The sequence below is a fragment of the Manacus candei genome, unplaced genomic scaffold, assembly GCF_025592945.1.
Source record: "Manacus candei isolate 608988 ecotype Guabito, Panama unplaced genomic scaffold, ASM2559294v1 h1tg000003l, whole genome shotgun sequence".
In the NCBI taxonomy this organism is placed as follows: Eukaryota; Metazoa; Chordata; class Aves; order Passeriformes; family Pipridae; genus Manacus; species Manacus candei.
In genome coordinates this window covers 2,473,528-2,483,410 of record NW_026138051.1, presented here as the reverse complement: position 1 = coordinate 2,483,410, position 9,883 = coordinate 2,473,528, and the positions used below count along the sequence as shown (strand labels likewise).

General features: G+C 53.9%; 2 protein-coding genes across 2 annotated transcripts; one reads left to right on the top strand and one right to left on the bottom strand.

Annotated features, from left to right (window-relative positions):
• Nucleotides 1–1,081: 1,081 nt before the first annotated feature.
• On the bottom strand, nt 1,082–2,974 carry LOC127473529 (40-kDa huntingtin-associated protein-like). Its single transcript, XM_051793237.1, has one exon. The coding sequence runs from the start codon at nt 2,388–2,390 to the stop codon at nt 1,320–1,322; it is 1,071 nt and encodes a 356-aa protein (XP_051649197.1). The 5' UTR covers nt 2,391–2,974; the 3' UTR covers nt 1,082–1,319.
• A 181-nt stretch (nt 2,975–3,155) lies between these two features.
• On the top strand, nt 3,156–9,453 carry TRMT2B (tRNA methyltransferase 2 homolog B). Its single transcript, XM_051793201.1, has 12 exons — nt 3,156–3,450; nt 4,166–4,220; nt 4,684–4,803; nt 5,213–5,312; nt 5,895–5,965; nt 6,405–6,551; nt 6,691–6,785; nt 7,314–7,528; nt 7,659–7,760; nt 7,910–8,029; nt 8,303–8,402; nt 9,188–9,453. Exons 1-12 carry the CDS (start codon nt 3,290–3,292, stop codon nt 9,312–9,314), a joined length of 1,413 nt encoding a protein of 470 aa, XP_051649161.1. The 5' UTR covers nt 3,156–3,289; the 3' UTR covers nt 9,315–9,453.
• The last annotated feature ends 430 nt before the right edge of the window (nt 9,454–9,883 follow it).

Sequence of the window (9,883 nt, the reverse complement as noted above, 5' to 3'; positions counted from 1 at the left end):
TCACCGGCCCCGCGTCACCGGCCCCGCGTCACCGGCCCCGCCCGCCGCTCGCCGCTCGCCGCGCCCCTTCCACCGCCCCGGCGGGGAGAAGCATCCCCGCCCGGCAGGAGCATCCCCGCCCGGCGCCCCCGCCGCTGCCATTCACCACTGCTACTCAACTAGATACAATTCTAGTAACAGTTTCGTCTGTCCGAATTTAAAAAGAGAGGGTCATAGAATCGACCGTGTTGGAAAAGACCTCCGAGATCGTCAAGTCCAACCCTCGATCCAACACCGCCCTGGCTACCAGATGATGGCACTAAGTGTCACATCCAGTCTCATCTTAAAAACCTTCAAGGACGGTGAATCCACCACCTCCCTGGGCAGTGCATTCCAGTGTCCGATCACGCTCTCTGTAAAAAATTTTTTCCTAATATTCAACCTAAACCTCCCATGGCAGGGCTTAAGACTGTGCCCTCTTACTGACAGCTGCCTGGGAGAAGAGACCACCCCCTACCTGGCTACAGCCTCCTTACAGGGAGTTGTAGAGAGTGATGAGGTCTCCCCTGAGCCTCCTCTTCTCCAGGCTAAACCACCCGAGCTCCCACAGCCTCTCCTCATAGGACTCACAGGACTTGTGCTGTTCCTATGTACTTTTTGCCACACAGATTTTTACTTTGTTTCCCCGGCAGACAGAGACAGCACCAGAAAAGAAATAAGCTAGCAGTCCATTCATCCTTTTCGCCCTCCACCATTACTTTAATTCTCAAATTCCCTCAGCCACAGTGGAGTTGCCACTGTGCAGGCTCAGTTATTTGGGTTACCAGCTGTTACACAGAGATTGACCTCAGGCCACCACCATCAGTCCCCAGACTTGCTGGTCAACGACAAACTCCCTTCACCCACCCACAAAATGCACAGCCTCATGTTGGCTGCGGCATCTATTGTTTTCAGGAGGGGAAAAAATTAAAATCTCCTTTTTTTGTGTTTTTGTTGGGGTTTTGTTTGTTTGTGTTTTGTGTGGGCTCTTTTGTTTTCTTTAAAAAAACAACTCCAGCAACATTTGATCCCCAGATCCCCAAATCCTCCAACACACACAAACTGCAGCCAGTCCTTTAATGCACAGCCTTGTTCTGCCCCGAACCGGCCCTTCTGCTTTGGGATTACACTTTTTCCAAGCAGGACAACATCCAGTACATACAGTGAGCAGTTTACTATGACACAAGGTGAACACATCTGCTCATCAACCATGGCTTGAGTGCATTACAGAGTCGGTATTAAAAATAAATAGCGGGACAGTCTGTGTTGAAGTGACCGGTCCGAGCAGACCCTGTAGGTGCTCAGAGCCCCTGCCCGGCGGGGCTCAGCATCTCCTGCAGCACCAGGTGAAGCAGGTGGTTCTGCTCGGCGCTCAGCAGCGGCCACAGCTCTGCCTGCAGTGCCTTCAGCGCCTCCACGTCCTTCTCCTGGCATGCCAGCACGGCCGACTGCAGCAGCAGGAACAGTTCTGCCGGCAGGTAGCTGGCGGCCGGCGGTAGCCCGCCCGCCCCGGGGCCGCCCGCGCTGCCGGTGGTGCTCGCCCCGCCGTCGGGCGCCTCCCAGCAGTACTGCTCCAGCGTGCGGGCGTGCTCGGGCAGCAGCTTGGCCGGCGGCGGCTGCAGCAGCAGCAACAGCAGCACCCGCGACACCTCGCAGCGCGCCAGCACGTCCAGGAAGGCACCTCCAGGAGCAGCCCCGGCTCCCGCCCCGCCGAGCCCGGCCCCGGCCAGCGCCTGTGCCCGCGTCAGCGCCGCCAGCGCCCCGGCGTAGTCGCGGGCGAGCAGAAGGCAGGACGCGCGCTCGGCCAGGCAGCGCAGGGCCTGCAGCGGCAGCCGGGCGGCCCCCAGCAGCTCCGCCGCCCGCTGCAGGGGCGCGGCGGCGCGGGCGGGCTGGCCCGTGTCGCGGAGCGCGGCCGCCAGCTCCAGGCACGGCCCGGCCGCCAGCGCGGGCTGCCCGCGCTCCAGGTGCAGGCGGGCGGCGAAGGCCCCGCAGCTCTGCGCCGCCGACACGTGCTCGCCGAAGCCGCCGCGCAGCCCCAGGCGCTGCCGCAGGTCCCGCTCCTGCCGCAGGAAGAGCCGCGCGGCCTCGGCCAGCGCGGCCGCCTCGGCGGGGCCGTGGAACAGGCTCTGCGCGCAGCGCGCCACGGCCAGCTGGCACCAGGCGGCGTAGGGCAGGCTCTCCTGGGCGCGCAGCTCCCGCGCCAGCGCCGCGAACTGCTCCGCCGCCTCCGCCACGTTGGGCTTGCGCAGGAACCGCCGCCGCAGCTTGGCCGACACCAGCCGGTACCGAGATAGGAAGTCGCCGTCGCCGCCGAGCCCCGGCCCGGAGCCGCCCGGCCCGGCGGGGCCGGAGCCGCCGCCCGCCGCCAGCATCGCCCGCTCCGCCGCGGAACTGACGCGCCGCCCCGCCCCGCGCCGCCGCCCAATCAGCGCCCGCGCCGCTGTCGCGTAACAGAGGGGCGGGGCCTGGAGGAGGCGGGGAGGGGGCGCGGCCACTGCAGACAGTGCTAAAGGCTTCGTCCCCGCCCTTAATGGGCGTGGTTAATACGGGCCACGCCTATCAAGGGCGTGATTCTGCCCGGCGGGCCCCGCCCCGGGTGCGCAGCGGGGCTGAGCGGCGATTGCGCCCCCTGGCGGCTGGGCGGACCCGCCCTCCTGTCCCGCCGCCCCGGAATCGGAAGCGGGACGGGGATGGGGCCTGGGACGGGGTCGGGATGGGGACCGGGATGGCGACGGGCTCTGAAGCCCCCAGATGGGGCCGCAGCAGCCAGGCTCAAACAAGAAAGGTTGACCCAAGTGGTACCAAGTGGGTGGGGGAGCCTCCTGGCCGAAGGATGTGTGGGTGCAGGAATTTTAGGTGAGGCCAAAGGGATAAGAGAACTCTTGGAGTCCCTAAATAGATAAACCACGCCTGACTCGGGAAACCCCCAGCAGCGCCGAAAATATTTGGTGCCCGAGAGGGTTAAGCGGGCATGTGAGATCACGTGTGCTTGCCCGCTTCCTGCTTTTCCACGACCATCCACAGGAGGCACGGCCTGGGAGAGGGGCTGTTCCCGCTGTCCTGACGTCCCTACACGTGTGAGCACACGTACCCACCTGCACCCACCCCGCCAGCTGAGGTGACACGTTCTGCCGGACAGGCTCGGTGGCGGGGGGCACTCCGCTTTCAGCGTGTCCCGAGAGAGCTCAGCACAGCCACGTGGTTGCTGTGACACGGGCACTGTCCCACCCGTGTCCCACCGGCACACGGGTGAGGCCCCTCGCCCCCCACCATGGCTCTGTGCTGCCTGTTGAGACCCCCGCGCTGGCACCTCCGCCCGCCGCCGCTCGCCCTGCTCGGCCCGGACCGCAGCCTGGGGACAGCAACAAAGGGGAAAGGGAAGAAAAAGGCCAGGGAGGGCTGCAGCCTGCCAGATCCGTCCTGGGAGGAGAGGTACGGCTTTCCCAAAATGACCGAACGCTCCTCCGAAGCGACAAGTGAGAGCGGTGGGTTTGGGGTTTTACCCTCCTGCAGCTCTTCCCAGTAGAAATAGAAGGGCCAGGACTCAGCTGTTTTTTCCCGCGAGTTTGGCTTGGGGATAGGAATAATGGAAAAGACAAATGGAAAGGTTTAAGAGGAAAGGAGCAGACGGGTTGCTACAGTGGCAAGCAAAAAGTGATAGTCCGTTTGATTTGCAGTTCTCTGTCTGAAAGTAGTTGGCACTGGGTGCTTTTGGAAGCAGCTCCAAAAATCCCAGTAACCAATACCAGCAACTTATCCAGCTGTGGGGTGACTTTCTCCATGGGCTCAGTGAGTCAGCAGTTATGATTGAACCACGTCCACCTCACCCCTTACTCTGCCTTTTTTTTTTTTAAATCAGCTTTGATGTGTTTTGTTCTTACTTGTTCTGCCTCAGATAAAAGTAGTGGCAAGTTCTGAGGTTTTTCTCTAAACAACTGCTGTGTGGGTCAGCAAGGGTGGGCAGCTTGAAATTCCCTGCCTGCTCCACACAAACTGTGCATTTCTCTCTGGTTCACTGGGAGTTTGGGTGTTCACAGCCAACTCTGTCACCAGAAAGTCCTGCCCATGAAGTAGCTGTCAGGGATGTTATGCCATGGGTATCAGGGGGGAGTATCTCTGGGCACTGCCATGATGTTGTGCTTTCCAGGTTAGCAAATGCAGTGACTCCACTGTGGAGACTTCCCTACCAAGAGCAGCTGCAGGTAAGATGTGCTTACGCAGATTTTTCTTTGCTGTGTTGCCCCAACTGCCTCTCCTATCCCCTTAAGCAATAGCCCTCATCATCTTAATGCTGTAAACTCTTCAGACCCCATTTACTGCTGCTTTAATCCTTGTTATGGTGAAGGATAGAACTGGGAGGTTCCTTATGGTACAGAGGATGGGCACTTGCCTAGTGATCCTGTTCTCTGTGGGACAGCTGGTTCACTGGGGCTTTAGGTTGGACCAAGTGCTCCAAGGTCAGCTCTTGGGGACCATGGACATGGGATTTTTCCCTCTTCCTGTTGCCCCAAGCAGCTTTGGTAATGAAAAGGGCAGAGTTCCTCTGGGGCTATATTTTCACTTGCAGTATTTCCTCCTGTTGGACTTCCCAGGGGTGGGTGATGAAGAGCTGCCCAGTGTCATGTGGTCCTGTGAGAGTGTTTCTGGCTTAGAACTCCTCTACAGGTGAAGTATGAAAGCCAGAGGAAGATTTTGCAGACACTGGCATCTCGTCTTGAGGAGCTGGGCATAGATGCACAGAAACCTGGTGGGCTCTGCTGTCCTCTCCAGCCTGTAGTCCCTTCTGTGAGTATCCTGTGGGAATGCTCTCCCCTCTCAGCCACTCACAGCCTCTCACTCAACAACTGAAGAGTCTCATGGTGGGCATTATTTGCTTGCAGAGAGTGTGTCTGTGGCAGTCCCTGCTAGCTTCTGCTTTGCAGCCTGTGATTGCCTGAGAGTGAAATAAGCCCAGTGCTTAGGAACCCTTTTTTTTGTGTCCAAGGCTTCCCTGATAAACCTGTCACCTTTCTGTCACAGAGAGCCATTTCTTCCTCCCCAGGGGAAGTACTGGGGTTCTCATGCACAACCTCCATTTCTGTGTTTTGCACATTCACATGTATCTTCCCATGTTGCCAACAGAACAGGGCAGGGTTTTGGCTTTCCTCCATTACTTTTAATCTAAGGCTTTATTTTTTCTTCTTTTCTCCCTCAGCCCGTCATTAATGGCTACCGAAACAAATCTACTTTCTCTGTGAACCGAGGACCAGATGGGAACCCCAAAACTGTGGGGTTGTATGTGGGAACTGGCAAAGGTCAGTGCAGGACAAGAAACTCAGTAGAAAACTGCTGGCATGAGCTGGGCTGGGGCAAGGCTCTGCCTGAAAGCTCCTCTCGAGTTAGAAGCCTGAATCCTGGGGGATGCCAACCACCAAACCAGGGCAGCAATTTTAACACCTCAGTTCATTCGCTTCTTAAGAAATACCAGCTCCTAATTTGCAAAATACAACAGGAAGGACAATGGATGGGGTATCAGCCCCTTCAGGATTTAGCTTTGTTATTCTTAATGATGCTGTTCCCACGTTTTTGGCATGCTCCAGGAGCCTGTGCTGAGCAGGAAGAACATGGAGGGGTGTGCACTTCCATAGGCAGCAGAGCAGTGTTGAAGCATTTGGAGTGCATGAGGCAGTTTGGTGTTGTGCAGTGAAGATGTGAGCACTGTGCTCCTTGCAAGGAGCACTTGGATACCAATTTTTTCTGTTTTCTTCTTTTTTTTAAATTTGTACAATGGGAGAATTCAGGGGAAAGGCCTCTCCAAAGTTTATCATGTTTAGATGGTTCAGTGGTTTATTGTGCCCTGAAACAGAACAATTAAATACCTCTCCATCTCTCTCCAGCAAGAAATATTGTCTGTGTGAAAGCCAACCACATGAAGAACATGCCCTCAAAACACAACAAAGTAGCCCAGGTAAATAAATAAGTCATGTCTGTCCCCAGACTGTGGAATAGAGGGACTGCAATAACTCTTGTTTGGGAAAACATTGTAATTTTAGTTACTCCGTGTTTTCAAGTTCATTTTCATGGTCTGAAAAGTTTCATGCCTGACTCTGGTTGATGGAAAAGTACTTTTTTAAAACTTGCATCTTAATGTTGCAGCCTCTAAACTGTTCCAAAGAATGAAATTAATCAAATGAGAACGAATTCCTGCCAATCTATTAAAACACATAAGAATTGCAAATTGAAATTGTTAAAATGTTTTGTCTTTCAAGAGCCTGGAAAGAGCTTTCACCCAGTCTATTGAAAGCAGAGAAACCAGATCATGCTGGTGGAAGGGCTGCCTGTCTTGGGGGTTAAGACCAGGGCAGTTGTCTTTGTGGTACTACAAATGCCCTTTCCCCTCCCCTCAGTGCTATGAAGAGTTCATCTCTCGTTCTCCCCTGGACTCCTGCATCCTCTTCCATGAAGGTGGACACTGGCGGGAGCTCGTGGTTCGTACCACCAGCCGTGGCCACACCATGGCCATCATCACCTTCCACCCCCAGGAGCTGGGCCAGGTGAGTATGTGCAGGACAGAGCCCATGGCAAGAGGCACATCAGATACCCGGCTCACCTGAGCCTTCTGGGGGTATCCCTGGGAAAAGGTGTCTAATCAGGTTACCCAAACAGCAAGTTTTCCTTTCTTGCTCTTAACAGGAGGCACTGGCTACTCAGAAAGCACTGCTCAAGGAGTTCTTCACGTGTGGACCTGGAGCAGTCTGTGCCTTGACTTCACTTTATTTCCAAGAGAGGTATGTGTCTTGGCACAGGGAATGAGTGGAAACAAAGCCACCTCCTTTTTCTCCCCCTTCTCTGATCAAATTCAAATTCTATCACTTCAAGGAGTGCTTGAAGAGAATGACAGATGTTTGGATCCCACATAAAGATATGGCTTTAAAATGGCCCCATCTTTTTTTTCCCAAACCTGTAATACTTGAATACACTGTAGCTCTACCTCATGGGAGTTATGAGCCTGGTATACTAAAGAAAAAGCCTACAGTGACTTTTCCAGGACAGTAAATCATACTAGAAGCAAAACTGGGGAATAGACCCGAGGACTGCTGCCTTCTGCTAGGTCATTTTGATCCTTTTAATGAAATCTAGGCTGTGCAAGTCACAGATCCCTTACAAAGAATCAAAATTCTTGATCTTGTTGAGAGGCTCCCACAAAATAGAGGTTGCCTGGGGAGAAAACCATCCTCCCCTGCCCACGAGCACCCTGGGAATGGCAACCAGCTCTCTGCTGCTTTCTAAGAGCTGTTTTTTGTGTGGTCTGCCAGCACCATGACACGCTGCTCCCACGAGCAGTCTCCCTACCAGCTGCTCCACGGGGAACCTCACATCTTTGAAGAACTGCTCGGCCTGAAGTTTCGCATCTCTCCAGATGCCTTTTTCCAAGTGAACACGGCTGGAGCAGAAGTTCTGTACCAGGCAGTTGGGAAGCTCTGTCAGACTACTGGGGACACTGTCCTCCTGGACATCTGCTGTGGAACAGGTGAGCAGTGGCCGTGTGAGCCCAGCTCCCAGGGCTGGTGCTTTGCTGGTGCCAGAACTGATCCTTGCTATGTAAAGGCCTGTTTCTTCAGCATGAATGTACAGAGTATTTCTGTGTCCCATGTTTCCAGGCACAATTGGTCTCTCTCTGGCTCACCAGGTGTCCAAGGTCATTGGTGTCGAGGTGGTGGAGAAGGCAATAGAGGATGCTAAGTGGAATGCAGTGTTCAACGGTGAGTTCAAACTCGCCGTGGCAGAAAGTTTCAAACTAACTGCTGAAAAATCAGAAGTAGTAAGTGAGTGGGGGGGGACCCTAACACAGCAAAGGGTGGTTCATGTTATACCTAACACTTGGTGGGACTCTGTTCTTTTTGCTTCCCAGGGATCTCAAACTGTGAGTTTCACAGTGGGAAGGCAGAGGCCGTGTTACCACAGCTCCTGGCGTCGTGGGAGGATGCCCGGCCGCTTGTTGCTGTGGTGAACCCATCTCGGGCTGGCCTACGTGAGAAAATATGCTATTTATTTTTTTATTTTCATCTTAATTTAGTAACGATTTTTCTCTCACCCTTCATCCCTCTGGGAAGCAGAGGGATTTCTCCCGCTGCTCTACCCTGCTTAATGTGCTAAGCTATCAGCAGCATGGGTCTGAGACAGAACATGGCAAAATATGTGTCTCTTTTTCCCCTGTATTTTCGACAGTTCAGGGCAGTTCTGTGAGGCTCTGTGTGCAGTCATTCCTCCTGGGTCACTGGGAAAGCAGGGTGTGTTTTTGCAGATTACAGGGTCGTGCGGGCCATCCGGAATTGCAGGACCATCCGCAGGCTGCTCTACATCTCCTGCAAGCCAGAGGGTGAAGCCATGAGGAACTTCCTTGAGTGAGCACTCTCCTCCCCTCCACTGACCTTAGTGACAGACCCTATTATGTCCAGACAAGGCTTGGGAAGGTTTTTGTAGTGGTTAAATTTTGCTGGGTGAGTTCTGCAGGTGAGATGCAGGACTAAGTGCATGGGCAGGAGGGGTTTATGCCTCTGTGTTACTTTGGGTTTCCCTGCAAGCTGCACTCGCTGGTTTAAGGTAGGGGGGTATTCTTTGGATTTTACATACAGCAGGATGCATTATTGCATCAGTGAGGAGTAGAAAACAATGCAAACATGTTATAATGGCATTGTGCAAGCTTCCCCAACAAAAGAACACATCTGGATGTGGGATACAGAATCCACGGGGATCACTGCAGGAAGGTTGAGCCCTAGCCAACAAAGTGAAGCCAAGGGGATTAGTCACCTGCTTAGGGTTAATCATGGGGCTTTATCTGGGGTAGGCCTGTTTGCAGGTGATAAATCTGTCTGCAGGTGACCATGAAGGTAGTGCAAAACTGAAAATTGCTTCTTAAGGGTATTAAGTGTCTTTCAGCTGGGATGGCTTGCGAGAAAGGGAGCTTTAAACTTGCCACTGGCTGTTCAGCTTGTCCCTGAGGTTTTCAGAGCTGGTTTAGGATTCAGTATTGGTGGTCCCACACCTCAGCCAGTGTCAGCTGCAGACTCTGAGGGACATTAGCCAAACAAACAATACCCCCTCGGTGGATCTTCTGTGCTATTGTGCTGCCAATAATGGTGGGAATGGTTCTGTTACTGGTCTGAAAGTTGCTCTTTGCTTTCCACAGGCTGTGCTGCCCACCTGACCCACGGAAGAAGCTGACAGGAGAGCCGTTTGCCCCCGTGTTGGCAATTCCTTTTGACCTGTTTCCTCATACTGTTCATTGTGAGCTGGTGCTGCTGTTCACCCGCTGACAGGGAGGCAAGTATGCCAGCTGTGAGAGCTTGGGAAGCAACCTCCTACTGTGCTGGAGACACGAGTCAATGGAGTTAGGATTTTAACTTATTTTCTGGATAGGTTGTATAAAAATAAATAATTTTGCTTTTTCTCTTACTTGGGGTTGCCTAGCAACACTGTTCTTTAAGGAACCACTTGGATTTCTGAGGTGAAAAGGTTCTCTGTAGCATTTCATCACCCTTCCTTCCCCTGCAAACTTGTTCTTGGGCTGCTGGTTAAAACAGCCTGAAAAATACACTCTCCCTGTGTTGAGGAGTGTGCCCAACTTGGTGTTCAAGCTGCAAATTGTGCCCTGAGTGGTGGAAAATTGCTGGAGCCCCAGGCAAGGAACACAAAGACCATAGGGTGGGTGGCTCCTCACCCAGACACTCTGCAGAAGTCAATGAACAATGAGAAGACCCCAGACCCTAATTTTCCATTGGTCAGAACTGTTGTGCAAGGGCCAGGAGATTTAGGGTGTAAGGGTATGAAAGCCCAAGGATTCCTTTATTGGGGCCCTTCCTGGAGGCACCAGCTCCAGCTGTTG

Excerpts from the sequence above, each read along its gene's own strand:
- LOC127473529 (XM_051793237.1), bottom strand. The coding sequence starts at position 2,390 with ATGCTGGCGGCGGGCGGCGGCTCCGGCCCCGCCGGGCCGGGCGGCTCC.
- TRMT2B (XM_051793201.1), top strand. The coding sequence starts at position 3,290 with ATGGCTCTGTGCTGCCTGTTGAGACCCCCGCGCTGGCACCTCCGCCCG. Across the intron at positions 4,221-4,683 it reads CCTACCAAGAGCAGCTGCAG|GTGAAGTATGAAAGCCAGAG; the intron begins GTAAGATGTGCT and ends ACTCCTCTACAG. Across the intron at positions 8,403-9,187 it reads GCCATGAGGAACTTCCTTGA|GCTGTGCTGCCCACCTGACC; the intron begins GTGAGCACTCTC and ends TGCTTTCCACAG.